This window comes from Notolepis coatsorum (genome assembly GCF_963971535.1).
Source record: "Notolepis coatsorum genome assembly, chromosome: 10".
NCBI classification, from domain to species: domain Eukaryota; kingdom Metazoa; phylum Chordata; class Actinopteri; order Aulopiformes; family Paralepididae; genus Notolepis; species Notolepis coatsorum.
Genome location: NC_140174.1, coordinates 80,506,106 through 80,526,294, shown reverse-complemented (window position 1 = coordinate 80,526,294; position 20,189 = coordinate 80,506,106). Strand labels below are relative to the sequence as shown.

Sequence of the window (20,189 nt, the reverse complement as noted above, 5' to 3'; positions counted from 1 at the left end):
TGGCAAGAGTTTATCTCATTCTATATCACGGCATGAAAAATTAAATAAAACCTTTTTTGCGACCTTGTATTGGAAGCCAGCCTGTATTTGTCTGCATGTATCAAACCCCTCGTCCATTATAAGAGGCCTGTCCTCTATTTGAATGCCCTCCACTATTAGAGGATTTACGGTAGTCATGTGTGTGGTAAGGGTTACTAATAGTCATGTGTGTGGTAAGGGTTAATAATAGCCCTGTGTGTGGTTAGGTGAGCACTCGGGAAGAGGTGGAGGACCTGTGTCGACTGGACAAGATGATTGACCTCATCATCCCACGGGGTTCTTCCCAGCTGGTCCGGGACATCCAGCGGGCAGCCCGGGGAATCCCTGTGCTGGGCCACAGCGAGGGGATCTGCCACGTCTACATCGACACAGACGCCAGCGTCGACAAGGTCATCAAGATCGGTCAGTGGGAGGGCAACCGGAGCACTCGCAAATTCCCCATTTCCTTGATTCATGTTTAAGAGGTTTCTTGACTATTTTTAGTCGCTTGTTTCTCTTTGCTAGACACAAAATGACGAAATTTGTATAACTAAAATCAGATGTCTCATACCATTGAATAACCTTTTGGTGCTGTTTTGCGCCATCAGTGGCCATATGAGTAATACATTTACACATGGCTCTGGATGTGGTATTTCTACCAAGTAACATGTTTAAATAGCAGTGAACGGGTAACCTTGTCTCCCTGCACCTGGCTTCATGTGAGAATCAATCCTGTCAGGCTTCAAGTTATGTGCTTGTCTCTGAACTACAGTGGCCTCAGACCAATCAAGTGGATGTTGTCAGTGTGGGTGGTGTATTACCACCAGTGGTAAACCAGGCAGAGATTTGATGGACATGTTCTCCCACCAGTCAGAGACTCCAAGTGTGACTACCCAGCGGCCTGCAACGCCATGGAGACACTGCTGATCCACAGGGACATCCTCAGGACGCCTCTATTTGACCAGATCATCGACATGCTGCGTACGGAACGGGTAGGGCAACGCAACACTTGCACAATTCCTTGTTCAGAAACAAGAAGAAAAACATTTAAAAATCTGTTGTAAAGAGTGTTTTGTAAGTATGCAATAACCCATACGTTTTTTTGACGTTTTTTGCTACCTCTTTTCTAACAGACTCTTTGGTGACCTTATTGTAAAATAGTTTGAGGTTTCCCCTCATTTACAGAAACAACGCTATTACAAATACAGAACAGTGATACAAATAAATCAAGCAATATTCACAATAAAATAAGACACAAAAGATAAATAAAAGTCAGCTAAAAAACACAATGGTCAGAAATCATATGCTATGCTATACTCATCTAAATATCTTAATTACCAATTAACAAATGCACCTCATACTGGTGTCCAATATTGTGCTGATACACACAATAAATATAACACAATATAACAGGGTTACCGGTATCAGAGGATTTACCCAATACTAAAATCTGATACCAGGAGCCAAATGAAACATGTTAGAAATCGAAATATTACATTTCTTTGTTGAATCTCTCAAAAAAATTGCAAAACATTTTGAAACATGGTGAAACATTTATTATATCTCTGTGATCCACAACTAATTAGGCTTTATTCACACGGCCGCCATACTGGTTCATGGCGTGGGAAGAATTGCCCATTCACTTCACATGTCGCCATTTAAAAACCATTTTCAAGATCCGAGATAGTTTGTTTTTAAACGTGTTTCATACTTTGAGATGTTTGGAGGTGAATGAGCCATCTGCTCATTATAAACAATTTCAGTCATGTGGGAACATTTCCGTAAAGTAGCAGTTATCACATGGGAGTCAATGAGGTTCCCCTGTTTTTCCCACCCCAGCCTCATGTCCGTTAAAGATGGCAGCAACATGAGTAAGCGAATGGTCTTAAGTCTATTCTTTTTAACATTTTAGGCAGGTCAATTGAGAACAAATTCCTATTTATAATGACGGCCTGGCGAGAGGACAAAGGGGCCTCTCGAAGGGTAACAGGGAAAAGGGGATACATATATATTTTTTTAAATAAACAATAAATAATCCAGATAAGTCTATTGTACACAGACAATCCGAGTCCGAATGCAGTCAATGCTCAAGTCCAAGTCTGAGTCATCAGTGCTCAAGTCCAAGTCGAGTCACGAGTCCTGAAAATCAGTCCAGTCCGAGTCCTGGACTTGAGTACTACAACACTGATTAAAACACACATCAAACAAACAAATACAATTACAAGTTATGTTAGACATGACGCAGGACAATTTAAATGTTAAAAGTCAGTTAAAAGGCTGGGTAATAGTTGCAGGTGTGTTTAAACAAATCAATTTGTCAATTTTCAACGTCTTTTGCATCTCGTTTCAACTGCTGGGAGCAGCAAATTGGAAGGAGGATTGGCCAAAGGAAGTGGTACTACTAAAAGTAGCAGAACAGAACTAGTTATCGGACGATAATCAAAGTTTAGGACCCTGAGAATCCGTATTGGCTAAAGTAATGTTTCATTTGTAATGTTTAGTGTTGAAAAAGTAATGATTAGAATTTCTTTTAAATCTTTTTTTCTACTTTTCTTTCCATATCTCTAGACATAAGGCCATAGTGAAAGTATTTTTCTTTGTATATTCAATGTGTTAAAAGTAAATTTCTACCCATATTGTACTTCTCTGATAGTACACTTTCAAATGTATTTTTGGTACTTATGTGCTTTCGTGTACTAATTCAGTATTAGTATTCACTAGTATGCTAGTCAGTAAAATGCTGTTAGTGTAATCAAGTTCAAGTTTCAAGTTCAAGTTTCTTTATTAGTTGTCATACAGAAGTACAGAATACTTTTATACAAAATGCTTCTTTCTGTTACGCTCCAGAGACGGTGCTAGGCAAAAATAGATAAGTATAAAATAAGTATAGCAAGTATAAAATAGAAGTCAAGTACATAGACAAAAGTGTTCAGTATATACATATATACAATGCTCAATGTAGAGTAGAAGTAACTGAGTTACCATACAATATACTATACAGTGCAAAGCAGAAATGGGATGGGGTACAATTTAGGTACAATTTACAGTAAGGTGTAATGAGGTATGGGTTGTAGTGCAAATTCTTTACCAATAAATATAAAGTGTGCTTAGGTGTTCTAAAGTGGTTAAAGTGGGTGCTGCAGTGAGTTGTTTGTTTAAAGTGAGTGTGTGCGTGTGGATGTGTGTGCTGTGAGTGCATTTGATGGTTGTTACATAGTGTTATTGTTCGTTGAGCATCCTGATGGCCTGGGGATAGAAGCTTCTTCTGAGTCTCTCTGTGCTTGCCATGAGACTCCGGTATCGCTTGCCTGACCGCAGCAGTTTAAAGAGGCAGTTGGGTGGTTGGAGTCTTTGATAATTCTCTTAGGCTTGCCCATGCACCGCTTGATGTAAATGTCCTGGAGAGTGGGAAGCCCCCCTCCAATTGTGCGTTCGGCTGAACGGGCCACTCTCTGTAGTCTGCTACGGTCTTGTGCGGTGCTATTCCCAAACCAGGAGGTGATATTGCCAGTCAGGATGCTCTCTATTGTGCATGAGTAGAAGTTCTTAAAGGCCAACTTGCAGGTTGTATTTTTGTTCAATAAACAATGTGGACTAGGCCAACGGTGACTTTCATGAAGAAGGGAAAAAAAGTATTGAAATTGACCCAGTTTTAGCGTTTTTATCAAACATTTTGTCTGCCCAACACAATCACCACGCACGTGGATATTTTAATCAATGGTTCATAACGTGCGCGTGTAATCGAAATGATGTCATCACATCAGGTGCAGGGCACCAGGGGGCTCTGAGAGTCACACACAGCTAGTGGCAGGCAGAGCGCCTTGCTACTACTAGCCGAGTGATGAATGAAAATGTATCTGTTTCACCTAACAACACTATTGCTCCGTGATCATAGCCATCCATCTCTAAAGCTAACCACTATTTGTAAAAGCCACAACCACGTTACCATATTTGTAATAATGTAAATCATTGTGTCGTACATATTGTGTATACACCGTTAGAAACTAACGTAGCTTAGCTTGGTACCTATTGTGCTAACAACATACCCCAACGTATAGCTTGTTAGCCGGCATGAATGCCCGATTTAAAATGGTTCTCTCCTCTTTGTATACCTTTGTCCTCACAAGTATTCTGCCAGGGAACTTATGGACACGACAATAGTAGTAGTTATAAGGTGTTTGAGCTTGTAACGTTAGTGGTACACGATAGCTATGAGCTAACTAACGTTAGAAGCTCAAACACCTTATAACTACTACTATTGTCGTGTCCATAAGTTAGCACAATAGTAGCCCACTCGGTGCATCACAGTCACTGACTGTGATGCACCGAGTGGGCTACTATTGATCAACATGCAGCGACGTGTAGCTTGCATGTTGCGTGTGCAGTGCTTTGCCACACAGGTCTGAGAAGAGGACCCGCACATGATTTTACTCGTTCCCCAAACTCCTCTACATGCCCCGATCTAAAATGGTTCACGACAGTAGACATAATGCTAACGTTAGCCAGCGCCATATATCCAGTAGTACTATGACCCGGACGGGCATAAGGCATAAGTTGCCTGAAGTGACGTCACGGCCGTGCTAGCGTCTGATAAGCTTTTAGATTTTCTCGTGCATGTTATTCGTGCGTGGACCTTTTTAACCATTTCTGAGTGTTATTTCCGGCGTCAAATGGAAAAAAAATAATAATTAAATTAGATACCAATGATGTAAACTACCCATAATTGCAGAGTAGGGTTTAACCTGCAAGTTGGCCTTTAAGGATCTTCTGACTGACTTGGAACTTCCTTAGTGAGGAAGTAGAGGCGTTGCTGTGCCTTCTTCACAACACTGTCAATGTGTGTGGTCCATCGGATATGTGGACTCCGAGGTACTTAAAACTGTTCACTCTCTCAACCGGTGCCCCGTCGATGCTGAGGGGGCTGTAGTCCCTGACCCCCGACCTCCTAAAGTCCACAATCATCTCCTTTGTTTTGCTGACGTTCAGGGAGAGGCTGTTCTCTTGACACCATCCCGCTAGAACCTTGACCTCCTCCAGGTAGGCCCTCTCGTCGTTTGCAGAGATCAGGCCCACCACTACTGTGTCGTCAGCAAAGTTGATGATTGTGTTGTTGTTCCGCTGTGCCACACAGTCATGTGTGTACAGGGAGTAGAGGAGGGGACTCAGAACACAGCCCTGGGGGGCCCCTATGTTGAGAGTGATGGATGAGGAGGTGCAGTTGCCTGCTCTCATCCTCGCTCTAATCGATAGAGATGTTCCGATACCATTTTTTCCTTCCCGATCCGATTCCGATACCTAAGCTTTGGGTATCGGCCGTTACCGATACTGATCCGATACCAGTGCATACATTTAAAAAAATATATATATTATTTAAATTATTAAACTTTTTATTTAAATTTTTTACAGCTACTGTTTTATATATACTGTTTTTTAGTAATCACTAGAAAGTTATGGTATTTGTAACTGAGGGGTACAATTCCCTGACTGTATTACTAGATATGATACTTACTACCACTACCTTTGTACTTAATATTCGGCCACCCAGTACACGGCATAAATATATTATCATGAACACTCTCACGTAGATGAAACGGATCCAACACAAATGTACGAATTAGAAACAGGTCTTTATTTCCTACACAGCGATGGTGTGTAGAATAAGCACTTAATCACTTAATTACATTTATGAATTGAAATAGTATGCACTTTTATGGCAAGGAGTATTCGTCGGTATATCAATAGAGAATGTCCAATCTCTGAAGGCGCAGGTGGTAAATATACGACCTGGAATAGTTAAGGAATAACAGCAATGATACTTTAATGATTATAGGCTGGATACACTAGAGGGGGTTAATCCGGTCGCTTGTAAGCCGACAGGAGTAGGAGGGGGGGGGGGGTAGAATCCAGCTGCCTCGTCCGGCCAAGGGTATCCCAGGTGAACCCACTGTAGTGCCGTTCAATGCGCCGGCGATCCTTGGACCACAGATGAAAGCAGGTGGACTCTTTGTGGGCCGGCTCTCTCCGGTCCACGGGGGAGAGACGTGAAGAGACCTCGTCTTGCAGAGCGTCTCCTCACCTTGCGTCCTCTCCAGGGGGGGGGGTTCCAACACACGGCAGTGTCGGGGGTCTTTATCCATGGAATAATCAAAGTATCCAAAGCATAATCCGTGCCTGGGAAGGCGGGCTGTCGTCGGTAGAATAATCCGGTATACAGGTCCACTCGCTCGTCGGCTCTGGGGCTCCTCGGGTGCAGCTTCACATAGGGTCAACCACCCTGGGTAAGCAGCCAGTTCTCTGCCCGAAACGATGGGGTACTGACTACGGTAGTATTCTCACCGCACGAAGCACTATATATTAACAGACTATTATTAGCTTAATAGACTACGTCCAACTCGACGATATAGTGCTAAATATGACTATTCAAATATTAATATACACGATGTCTCAATACCGATGGTAGGCCGAACTTGGCCTTACTCACACACGTGGCGTCGCGGGGAGGCTTTACGTCTGTGACTCTATTGGAGGGTAAGAAACTGGACTGAAAAGAAAGTCCTACTTTAGTAGCGCAGTATATATACGCACTATGAACAAATAGTCCCATTAGTGGTGCGGTAGCCAAATTCCTACGCGGAACTAGGACTTGTTCGTACATGTCGAGCGGTACGTTTGAACTGGGTCTGAGGGGTATGGCAGCCTGGCACCAAGGTCTCGACCAATAGTAGAATGGAGACTATTATGGGATGTTCAGTAGGCTAGAATGGATATTCAATGCATATTGTACAAGGAATATACAAGGGATATCAGGGAATATTAGAGAATATACAAATACAATTAAATATATATATATAAATAAATATATATATTCGGTTTAATCTGGCCCTTCACAACAGCCACCCCCTGAATAGGTCCCAGACCTAATCAGTTAAACAGAGACAGATTAATCGCGTTGTCTATTTACACATAAGGGTTTGCTGTAGGGGTCAGTCAACTTCACAAAGTCATAGGGTTGTAGGGTCATGGTCATCATCGATTGTGTCTGGGAGTCGAGGCAGTTCTATGAGCCTTGCCACGGGACGGGTGTAAGTGCGACCCTGGACGAGCACTTCAGCTGCTCGGACCTTGCCGTCGGCACCGGTGATCACTTTGCTTACGCGGCCGGCCGGCCACATAGCTCTGGGCAGTGATTGATCAATAATCATGACGACTGTTCCTTCTGTCAAATTGTCTCTCTCCTTTACCCACTTCTGGCGGGTCTGTAGAGACGGTAGGTAGTGCAGTAGGAAACTGTTCCAAAACTTGTCGGCTAATACTTGGCTGTACCTCCACATTCGTCGGCCGTTCGCTTCTTCAGGCCGGTACATTGTCTGGGGTAATGCAGGATCTAGCCGCCCCATCAGGAGTGTGTTGGGGGCTCTGCGTAGGCGACCACCCACTCTGATGAGGGTATGAGCGTCGCTCTCGGGGGCCAGGTGAATTAATCTGCTGTCGGATGGGACGGGCTTTCCTCCCTGTAGACAGGCCAATTCATCGGGGAACGAGTCTCTCTGGGCTCGCTGCAGTAGAAGCAATTCTGCTTCCTCGTAGTTAGCTGCTGACATATCAGCGGGGGACTTGCACTCCGGGTGGTACCGCAGGAATGTTCTTTGTTGTGCACTCTCTATGGACGTGCAATCGTTTATGTTAGGGTCGGTGGAGGCTACGGTGCTCAATCCACAGAACACAGACTTCTTAATTTCCACCTCCTCTGGACTTGCTTCCCTCGGGATAGGCCTGGGCCACTGTCCTTCCGGGAGTCTTAGGAATGCGGGGCCGTCACTGTAGACATTGCGACGGGTGAGGTCATCCATGGGCATCCCCCGGGTGATGACGTCAGCTGGGTTCTGTTTTGTATCAACGTAGCGCCACTCTGTTTCTCCGGTTAACTCTTCGGTTAAGTCTTGAATCTCGGTGACTCTGACTCCCACGAAGACTTTGTACTTGCATGAGTCCGATTTGATCCAGGCGAGTACCGTCGTGGAATCTGACCACAGGATTGTTCTAGACACCGGTATGGTGAGCTCACGTTGGATGAGCGTGGCTAGGTGCGCTCCGGCTAGGGCTGCGCAGAGCTCTAGACGTGGGATAGATTGTTGCTTGCGTGGGGCTATTCTCGAGCGGGCGAGGACAAATGCTGTGTAGATCTCTCCCCCCTGGTCTTGGGCCCGCAAGTAGGCTACTGATCCGTATGCGACCTCTGAGGCGTCACTGAAGACGTGTAAGTCCATTCTACATGTCTCTGGCCTCACCGCGGGTGGGAAGTAGCTTCGGCGCATATTAACGCCTGGGAGTGAGTGGAGCTCCATCTCCCACTCTCTCCAGGTGGATGCAAGGTGTGCGGGAATGGGGTCGTCCCAGCCCTGGTCCTTGTCCCACAATGCTCGTACAATCATTTTTGCCCTGGTGGTGTACGGTAGAATACATCCTAGCGGGTCATATTGTCGGGCGAGTGTTGTGTACACACTCCGTCTGGTGGTCGGCGCCGCCGCCGGCCTTCCCTGCTCCGTAGTCAGGGGCTTGTGTCTGTAGTGAAGCGAATCTGTTTTGAATCGCCACACCAATCCCAGGGTCATCTCCTGGGCTTCTCCCGGGATTGTAGCCATCCAGGTCTCGCTGCTGGCTGCCTTGTCCTCGGAGGAGAGGCTGCGCAGTACTTGCGGATCGCTGCTGGCCCACTGCCTGAGATCAAAGCCGCCTTTGATCAATGAGGCGCGGAGTTTAATCAGGAGAGCCTCGGCTTCTTCCTGGGTTGAAAGGCTTTGTAGACAGTTGTCTACGTAGAAGCTGTTCTTTACGCTGTGTCGGACCTCTTCGTCCGCTGCTGGGTCCTCTGCTACATGTTTCTGTAGTGCAAATGTCGCACAGCAGGGGCTGCACGTCGTTCCGAAGGGGAGGACTTCCCATTGGTAGATGGCTGGGTGCTCATCTCCTGGCTTCTCTCTCCATAGGAACCGTAACAGGGGCTTGTCCGCCTCTACTAATCTCACCTGCAGGAACATTCCTTTAATGTCCCCGCTGATGGCCACCTTTTCCTGGCGGAAGCGGAGTAGAACGCCGAGTAGGGAGGGGCCGAGTGTGGGACCGGGCAGTAACTCTTTATTCAGATTTTGGGATCCGATCTGGTAGCTGCAGTTAAATACTATGCGGTCTTTACCGTTGTGATGGACCTTGTGGTGGGGCACGTACCACGATTCAGTGGTCTGGTCAGCCTCTTTAATGTCCATCTTTGTGACGTGTCCCGCTGTGATGAGCTTCTCAATCTCAGCGCGGTATACACTCTCTTGGACGGGGTTCTTGGCTAAGCGCCGCTCCGTGTTCAGCAGGTACCGTTCTGTGGCGTCTGTCTTGGCGTGGAAAGTAGGCATTCCTTCTCGCCGCAGGAGTGGCGTGGCGTATCTCAACACGCCGTTGACCGGGACTCTCTTGGTCCCTGTCTCGAGGAGGTGAATGGCGTAAATGTCATCTTTAGAGCGAATGTCTTTCTTTCCATTCTTAAAGGGCATTTGTTCCAAGCTCCATAGCCGCTCTACGTGTTGCAGGAGTGCGGTTTCTCCCTCTGTGACTCGGGAGTGGAGACATCTAGTGGCTGTACTTCGGTTGAGAGATTTGGCGAGCGGGCCTTGGAGAGTCCATCCCAAACGGGTCTCGACTGCTGCAGGGCAGCCTCGGGGTCCGGTATGAACCCGGTCTATCGGGACAATGAGGTCTGCATGGTCGGAGCCTATCAACAGGGTCGGCATAGCATTGTCTATGAGCGGGATCGGTAACTTGCGCAGATGTGCATATTTCTCCATCAGCTTGGCGACGGGGTATGTGTACCGCGACAGTCCTATTTCTTGGCTGGTGAAAGCGTCTGCAATCTGGTACCGTCGCTCAGGCTGGCCGCTTGCTGCGATAGAGAATGAGACATTCTCGCCCTTTATCGTCTTCAAATCTCGTCTTATTGTCCGAATTGTCATTTGGGTTTCGCTTCCCCGCAGCCCTAGCTGGGCCGCAGCGGAGGCGAGCAGCAGGGTCTTCTCTGACCCGTCATCGAGGACGGCGTAAGTGTCCAGGACTTTATTCTGGTAGCTTAGTGTCACACGCACTACTTTTAGGAGTACTCGGGCTCCACTGCTGCTGGCGGGATCGATGTACATGACGCTCGCTTTGCGGCTGGATGGTGCAGGTGAAGGACGCCGTCTGTTACTGTCGTGAAGTATGTCCAGATGGGCTCCATCGCACTTGGTGCACCTTTTCTTTAAGCGGCATTCGGCTGCCATGTGTGAGCGCGCACAGCGAAAACAGCGCTTGTTGGACTTTATCCATTGACCTGCTTCCTCCGCGTTCAGCTTGGGGAAGGAGTCACATTGCGCTAGCCAGTGTTCTTTCTCACAGTAGGGGCACACTATCTTCCACTTCTCCGTTCTGGAGGGGGTACTGTGGCTCCTGCTGCTCGGTACTGACTCCGATTGGTGCATCACAGTCACCGATCTTCTTCCATCATTTAGTCGTCTGGTTCCTTCTCTGGAGCCAGGGGTGCTCCGTCCGAATGTATCTAGCCGTAGGCTGCTGACTTCTCTCGCCAGGAAGTCTGCTAGATCGAGGAGGTTCGGTTCGGGGCCATTCGGGTCTCTGTGGTCCCTCTGCCGCCTAAAGCGCTCCTGACGAGCGGGCGGCAGCTTCTCCAGGATCCTTTCCACATTTGAGTTGGCGTAAAGTTCATGCCTCCCCTTCTCTCTTTGCGCTCCCAACATCCCTACCAGGGACTGCACTCTGATGGACAGGTCGTCCAGTGCTCGATTGTCTATTGCTGGGGGTAAGCGGTCGATGTGTCGGATCTCCTGGATCACGTAATCCCATATGCGCCCATACCTCTGGTCCAATGCTACCAGCGCTGCTGTGTATGGGGTGGTGGAAGTCGCGTAGGCGAGCGCTATATTATGTGCGCGGGGTACCTTTAAGTGCTTCAGTAGGATGGCGTATTTGTGGCGTTCATCCAATACATCCACCAACATGGTCTCCAGACACATGCGGAGTTCTGTATACTGGGCCCGGTTCTCTTGGGTGAAGTCGGGTACCATAGGCGTGCCAATGTATGACGCTGACTGTGGATACATCGGCGAGCGTTGGGGGAGAGGCCTCCTAGGCGAGTCTCCTCCCGCTCCTTGGTATGGGCTGGTACCGGCAGTGTACCATGGCCCGCTTGTCCAGGTGCTGTTCCTCGGTGCGGGTCGTGCGTCGTGCTCACCCGTGTATAGAGTCGGGGGTCTGTAGCGCAGCTCCGCGGGAGTATAGCCTGGGCTGTACCGGACCTCCTGGTCCGGTAGAGTACTGTGCTGTCTTCGGGCGTGGTTCTCCTCCTCTTCCTCTTCGTCTTCAGTTAGGTCATCCAGTGCTTGTAGTCTCTGGTTTAGCCTCTCCACAGGATATGCTGCTCCTTCCCGGTTGCTAGGTCTCGCTTGGACCGGTGGGGGGAGGTGGTCTGTGGGGGGTATAGACCTCGTCTGTTGGTCAAGTTCAGGGTTGTTTACTCGGCTAGGGGATGCCGCCCTGGAGGTGTGTCTAGACGAGTTCCTGGAGCCTCTGGCGGAGGGAGAGGGTGTTGTCCGTCTGATCAGCTGTTCTATTAGTTGCGACTGCTGTCTGTCGCGCGCTGCGTCCCGTTGAGCACCGGCTCGTTCTCGGGCCACATTCTCTTCCATCTGAATGCGTCTTATTTCTAGACGTATCTGCTCGTGTTCGCTTCGCTGCTGGATCTGCAGTCGATCGCGTTCACCCTGGAGTCTATCGCGTTCAGTAGAGGCTTTCAGGCTGACGAGGAATGCCTGCTGTAGTGTCCTCTCTGCCTCGCTGGGAGAAGGCGGTTGTATAGGGGAGCCTTCCCTCGGGGTACTCCTTGCGGAGCCTTGGAGCTCTATCTCCACGGTGCTCTCCCCGTCTTCTTCCGTGCCGAGTTCTCTCTCGGTAGCGTTGTATTCCTCCCGGGACTCATCGGGGACTACTTCTTCAGTACTGGCGGGGTGTGAAGTCATGTCTGGTTTCCACTGGTCCCCACCGTGAACTTGGTCAGTTACATTAGAGCCCGTAGGGGCCTCTATGGTCGGGGTAGTCTGGGCGTTGGGGTTAGACATACTTTTACTTTCTAGTTTTACCGCGTTTACTGTTAGTAGAAGACTAGGTTGTTGACTGACAGCGTAAGCCTCTAAGTACTGAGGGAGCCGTCGTTCGCGCTGCGGGCGTTGGTTAGGAGGATCGTTTTGTGGAGTGTTCATCATAGGCCATTTCAATATTAATAACACTATATTAATATTACACTGATTACCATCCGGCTCGAAGGACCAATTGTAACTGAGGGGTACAATTCCCTGACTGTATTACTAGATATGATACTTACTACCACTACCTTTGTACTTAATATTCGGCCACCCAGTACACGGCATAAATATATTATCATGAACACTCTCACGTAGATGAAACGGATCCAACACAAATGTACGAATTAGAAACAGGCCTTTATTTCCTACACAGCGATGGTGTGTAGAATAAGCACTTAATCACTTAATTACATTTATGAATTGAAATAGTATGCACTTTTATGGCAAGGAGTATTCGTCGGTATATCAATAGAGAATGTCCAATCTCTGAAGGCGCAGGTGGTAAATATACGACCTGGAATAGTTAAGGAATAACAGCAATGATACTTTAATGATTATAGGCTGGATACACTAGAGGGGGTTAATCCGGTCGCTTGTAAGCCGACAGGAGTAGGAGGGGGGGGGGGGGGGTAGAATCCAGCTGCCTCGTCCGGCCAAGGGTATCCCAGGTGAACCCACTGTAGTGCCGTTCAATGCGCCGGCGATCCTTGGACCACAGATGAAAGCAGGTGGACTCTTTGTGGGCCGGCTCTCTCCGGTCCACGGGGGAGAGATGTGAAGAGACCTCGTCTTGCAGAGCGTCTCCTCACCTTGCGTCCTCTCCAGGGGGGGGGGTTCCAACACACGGCAGTGTCGGGGGTCTTTATCCATGGAATAATCAAAGTATCCAAAGCATAATCCGTGCCTGGGAAGGCGGGCTGTCGTCGGTAGAATAATCCGGTATACAGGTCCACTCGCTCGTCGGCTCTGGGGCTCCTCGGGTGCAGCTTCACATAGGGTCAACCACCCTGGGTAAGCAGCCAGTTCTCTGCCCGAAACGATGGGGTACTGACTACGGTAGTATTCTCACCGCACGAAGCACTATATATTAACAGACTATTATTAGCTTAATAGACTACGTCCAACTCGACGATATAGTGCTAAATATGACTATTCAAATATTAATATACAAGATGTCTCAATACCGATGGTAGGCCGAACTTGGCCTTACTCACACACGTGGCGTCGCGGGGAGGCTTTACGTCTGTGACTCTATTGGAGGGTAAGAAACTGGACTGAAAAGAAAGTCCTACTTTAGTAGCGCAGTATATATACGCACTATGAACAAATAGTCCCATTAGTGGTGCGGTAGCCAAATTCCTACGCGGAACTAGGACTTGTTCGTACATGTCGAGCGGTACGTTTGAACTGGGTCTGAGGGGTATGGCAGCCTGGCACCAAGGTCTCGACCAATAGTAGAATGGAGACTATTATGGGATGTTCAGTAGGCTAGAATGGATATTCAATGCATATTGTACAAGGAATATACAAGGGATATCAGGGAATATTAGAGAATATACAAATACAATTAAATATATATATATAAATAAATATATATATTCGGTTTAATCTGGCCCTTCACAACAGTATTTATTCAACAACAGGTGATTGTATAGATTAGTATTAGTATCATTAATTATTATATAATTAACTATGCTCAATGAGTTCACCCACGGAAAGGTTGTTGGGACATTTTATCAAAAATAAGTTGTACTTTAGAAAACACATTAAAAGTGTACTATTTTGTTAAGTGATCGGTATTGGCTAATCTCACCTCTTGGCTGCGGTCCCCTCCGTCAGGTGAAGATCCACGCCGGCCCACGCTTCGCCTCCTACCTGACCTTCAGCCCGTCGGAGGCCAAGTCCCTGCGGACGGAGTACGGGGACCTGGAGTGCTGCATGGAGGTGGTGGACAGCATGCAGGAGGCTGTGGAGCACATCCACAAGTATGGCAGCTCCCACACCGACGTCATCGTCACTGACAACGGTAGGCTTGGCTCGTCGTACCGGAGAGAAGTATAGCTTTCGCTTTTGGTTCGTCCTGTCACCAAATTCTATTATTCTGTCTATTTATTGGGGTGTAACGATACACACATTTTCAGATCGGAATTTTGATTTCTTTATTCTTTGTGTTCAAATGGGTTCATATCATACTACAGAACTCTAATTATATATATATATATATATATATATATATATATATATATATATATATATATATATATATATATATATGTATATATAATGAACAGCTTGGTTTGGCTCAGAATCTTTTTATTTGCATTACTTAAACAATGAAAATTTGCCTTAAACATTATGCTAATAGCAGTAGACTAGCCATACCACCAGTTAAACTGAAAGAAAAGAGTGAGAGACCCAGGGAAGAAAACGAGAGAAGAGAATCATCTATATACTGTAGTTTTACATTTAAATACACTGTTACACCCCTACTACGGGTATTTACACACATTTCTTGGACATTCTTTAGTTGTACAGCGTTCATACAGTACAGTCAAGGATAATCTGGAAAAGTCATGGAATTAGATAATTGTGTTTTCCAGGCCTGGAAACATTATGGAAAATGACACATCTCCAAATGGAAATGTGTTCAACATTTCCCAAATACCGGTACTCATTTATAATTGGTGCGGATTTTAATGCCATTTGGAATCCAAGGATGGACAAATCTTACCCCTCCTTTTCCAACGAACAAAAGAATTCATCTAATGCATTAAAGGATTGGTCGAAGTTTACAGGTGTAAATGACTTATGGCGATCACTCAACCCCACAACCCGGAAGTACTCCTGTCGATCTGCGAGACATAACACATTATCCAGAATAGATTATGTTTTTGCATCCCCGAGACTATTTGATAACTATGATGTGGAAATGATACCCAATGCATTATCAGATCACTGTTATTTACTCCTAAAAGGAACATTTGTTATACTATCATCCCGAGCCTCAAGATGGCGATTTAACTCGATGCTGCTTAATAACAAGGAATTCATTACACAAATCAAAGAAGCTCTTACAGTATTCCTACGGATGAACGCGAACTCGGTGCAGGACCCCAGAATATTATGGATGTCGGTAAAGGGAATGATCAAGGATTTCACTGATAGCTTTTCCTCCAAAATACGCAAGAATCGATGCTCAAAACTGGCTGAACTGGAAACGCTTTATTCAACGTTATTTAATTCTTTACAATACAACAACTCGGTTCAACTGGAAACTCAAGTTAATGTACTAAAAAAAGAGATTAACGCCATATACAGACAACAATCTGAAATACAAATACGTAGCGCAAGACAACAGCAGTACTCTCAAGGTTCCAAACCAAGTCACCTATTAGCTATGCGATTAAGAGTTAACGCAAAATTTGCAGATATAACTACCATTAAAGCACAACAAGGACTTGTTACAGACCCTAAAAAAATAAACGCGACATTCAAAGAATTCTACTCCAACTTGTATAAATCAGAAACGACCTTTGATCAAAACAAAATGGACACATATCTTAATCAAATTAACCTCCCTAAACTTTCAGAGGATGACGCTAAACAGTTAGAAACACCGATCACACTAGAGGAACTCAAGAAGGCCATATCCGAAATGCAAAGTGGTAAGGCTCCTGGAAGAGACGGTATCCCACCAGAAATGTACCTCTCTTGTTGGGACATAATTGGACCCTTATTACTAAATATGATTTTATACTCAGTCAAGGAGGGGAACTTCCATAAGAACGACAATATTGCACTCAAAACAGTCCTCCCTGCAAAAAATATATATAACCCTCCCAGAAGAGATACCTATGGTAAAACACTTTAGATGTTTGGGAGTTGAAATATTCCCTACCATAAGCCAAATGGTGAAGCACAATTACATAAAAATCCAAAACAAAATCAAAGACGACCTTGACAGGTGGTCAAAACTTAAAAACTCAGTACAGGCACGGGTATCAATAGTTAAGATGGACGTCCTACCTAGAATCAACTTCTTCAGCTCAATGCTCAATGGTTACTGGAAAAAATTACACTCCTCCACATACAAATTTATTTGGAATAACAAACCACCACGTATAAAAAGATCCACCGCACAGAGAAACAAAGCAGACGGTGGTATGGCATTTCCAGATTTTTTTCCACTATTTTAAGGCATACACTTTAAGACCACTGACAACATGGTTAGATCCCCAAGCACTAGTATCCTGGAGAAATTTTGAAGAAAATATAGTAGCTCCACATAGACTGAAGGACATAGCATACACCAAATTATCAATTAAGCAATGCGAACGGAAATTTGGCCCCATAATTACTCATGCGATCCGGATATGGCGTGAAACACAAAAAAAATATTCTAACCCACATAAATGGCATAATCATACTCCCTTATTCAATAACAATGCACTCTTGATTGGAAAACGACCTATAAGATTCCCTATATGGGAAAAGCAAGGCATACACTCATTAGGAGATGTTTTCAACAAACAGGGTTTTTGTAGTTATGATGAAATACGCAAAGAATTTAATCTCACCGATTCCACATATTATTTTTACGCACAGTTATTGTTATGTTTGAAGGCTCACGGTGTTCTATTAAGGATACCAATTGTACACCACAGATACCACAAATTCTTCTATGAAAGAGAGACATCGAGAGGTTTTGTTTCAGATTTTTATCATCAATTACTAACGTCCTCGTATGAAACCCTCCACCTAGCCTAGACTCAGTCTGGAGGAGGGATATACCAGACCTGGAAAAAGATTTTGATTGGCAAGAAGCCTGGGCAAATGTTCGATTCACATCAAGGAACCCGGACCATCAACAAATCAATCTTAACTATATTCACAGGACATACTTGACTCCTATAAGACTGAACAGAATGGGTCTTAAACAAGACTCCAAATGCTCCTTATGTACAAATGGGGACGAGGGGACATTTATGCACATGTACTGGGACTGCCCACCAGTTAAGATATTCTGGAAAGAAGTGACCCAGCAATTATCAAATCTCTTAACTCTGAATATACCTGTACACCCCTCTGTATTACTGCTGAATGATGTTTTTGAGTGTGCAGTACATCCACAGCTAAAGAGATTGGTTTTATCGGGTATCACAGTGGCTAAAAAGCTGATAGCATCACGATTTTCAACCGGAAAAAATTTGCCGGAAGGTCTGGATTCTTACATATCTCGATGTGATTTATCAAGAAATATCTACAGCAAGAATTTTGGGTCTCAATGAATCCAAAATGACAATGTGGTTAGAAGTGGTGGAGAGAATAAAAGCTAGCATATAATGGTAGTGTCTGGTTAGGAGCGAGGGATAATGGATGGATTATCCAAATGGGGGGTCCGGGAGGGGGGGGTACGAGCTAGAGCATATGTGTGTAGGGTATTAGATAGCAGGTATTAGGGGTATATCCTGTATAAGACATTTAACTAATTGGTGATTTCATTGGATGTGCACTGTTAATTAATGCTTGTATATATTATCGTGTGTTGTCATGTTTGTTTATATATGTTTGTTTAAAAAATAATAAAAAAATAAAATACAAAAAAAACATTTGTTTTTTTTGCCAGTAAAGTCACTCTTTTACTGTCGGGTTTAGTTGCAGATAGATCAAACATTATTACCTTTGACAGAATACAGTAACAAACCCAAATTCAATTCAATACAATTCAACTTGTCAAAACCAGACCTTGAGACATGGAAAGAAAGTCTTAAAAAGAGAAAGAAGAAGTAACATTTGAACATTAATACCAACAAGTCTTGTTCATGGAAATTGCACCATATATCATGAAATAATCATGGAAAAGTCATGTTTAATTTGATTAGGAAAAAAGGGTGTTCTGCTTTTCTTATATATACTTTTTTTGTATATTACATTTATACCCATATTGTACTTCTCGGAGAGTACACGTGCACTGTATTGTTGGTACTAATGTGCTTTTGTGTAATAATTCAAAGCACATGTTTAGTATGATAATTATAAAAATTCTCTAAGTGTAATCTAAGTATTATGTACTATTTTGTTAATCAAGGGTAACCAAAAATACTTCAAAAGTATAATTTCAGTATATTGAAGTACATCTTAAATCCAACGTTTAACAAAGTACAACTTTAAGTGGTTTAAATTTAACACAACGTATACTTTCTGAATGCATACTAAGTATACTAATGTATAGAAAGTATACTTTCAGAAAATATGCTTTAGAACATTTGCATGTTCTTGATATCTGATTCTATGGATCTCAGGGAATGTATTATTTAGTGTCAGAAATACTGTCTGTTACTAGGCTTGAGTAAATTGTAATGAACCAAATGAGAATATCAATACAATTATTATTTTAATTTTTTTTATCTTTGACTGTGAATAACACCATGCTAAAATTAACCAGACCTGAAAAATCTAAGCAAATTAATAAAGGGAAGATGATTAAACAGAAGGTTTTGTAGATACAGTACTGAATTCTGCCATCCGGACACATGCAATTTGAAATATGATTATAGAATATAGAATATCAGGCCTAAAATGGTTATGCGATTAAAATGCGATTAATTAGATTAATTAATTACAAATCCTGTAATTAATTAGATAAAAAAATGTAATCGCCTGACAGCACTAGTTGAGAGAGATCGTCCCCTTGACAGAAAGTCATAAGTTGAACGCCCTACTGCCAATTTCTCCATTGAAGTGCCCATCCATGTCGAAGTGTCCTTGAGCAAGACACTGAACCTGCTCCAGGAGTGCAGTGAAATGGCTGACTCTGCACTCAAGTGCACTTAAGTGTGTCTCAGGCTCATATGCAATGTCACCTTGGACTCACAGTTCAACTCACACAATTCTAAGTTAAAAGAATTTCGAGACCCATAATTGCAGTGAAAAGGACACTTTCTTTCAGATGGTCAGGAATATATGAGTGCCCTGAGCCCTCAAATACCACATAGGCAGAGACACTGGCGTTCATATTGAGTATTAGTAATTTTTAGGCAGGTTTGTTGCCGCCATCCAGTGGCTACAAAGGGTATATAGACTGTAATGAAAATAGGCTGGCAGAGAGATATACTGTACCTTGTGTTAGAATCTGATCATAGGAACACAGGGGCAGGCAGACAGACCAACAGACAAATACACAGCTAGATGGTAAACCATATGTATATCCAGGACTCTGCGCATTGCACCGGAAAGCGGATGATTTATACGTGAGCACAGGAAGCGCTCATGAAATCGTTGTAGTCTAAAGAAAGACGAGACCCAGGGCTTTCGATGGACGTCTACATAAAACTACACTACCCAGCTCACACCAGCCACCGACAAAGGATGGAAAACAATATTTCTTATAAGCAATGACTGGAATGTTGTTTATATCTCACGGGTCCAACAAACCTCAACGTTATTGCCCTGGTGGTACTACATCCAGATTTAACTATGCCATTCGATATACGAGGTCTGTGGCTTTTAAAAGAGCTATTACACAACCATAATATAGCCATTTATAGGCCTGGCACTTTATATTCTATATTCATATTTCATATTGCATGTGTCCGGATGGCACAATTCAGTACTGTATCTACAAAAACCCTGTAAATGATCTGCCCTTTGTTAAATTGCTTAGCTTCTTACTATACTTGCTCTCAAGAAGTTGCTCAAGAAGAATGAGCTCAGTGTCATCTTTTTGCTTGTGATCATTGTTAACATGGTGTTATTGACCGTCAAAGATGAAAAAGAAAAACAAATAATGATAATTTATATTCTCCTTTGGTTCATTACAATTTACTCAAGCATGGTAACAGACACAATATATCTGACACTGGGAATACATTTCCTGAGGTCAATACAGTAGATGTCCCTAGATACCAATAACATGCTAATGGTCCTTGTAGTTGTGGAGCAATTGTTCATTTACTTGGGTATGTACTTTTAGGTGAATTTTCTGAAAATATGGCT

The 20,189-nt window shown here is 44.3% G+C and overlaps 1 protein-coding gene across 1 annotated transcript in view; it reads left to right on the top strand.

Annotated features, from left to right (window-relative positions):
- The window catches only part of aldh18a1 (aldehyde dehydrogenase 18 family, member A1), a 118,103-nt gene that overhangs the window by 80,383 nt on the left and 17,531 nt on the right, over positions 1 to 20,189 (top strand). Inside the window, exons 14-16 of the mRNA XM_084322809.1 lie at positions 246 to 441; positions 889 to 1,010; positions 14,034 to 14,220. Coding sequence (XP_084178935.1) covers positions 246 to 441; positions 889 to 1,010; positions 14,034 to 14,220 — 505 coding nt within the window. The remainder of the gene's footprint in view (positions 1 to 245; positions 442 to 888; positions 1,011 to 14,033; positions 14,221 to 20,189) is intronic.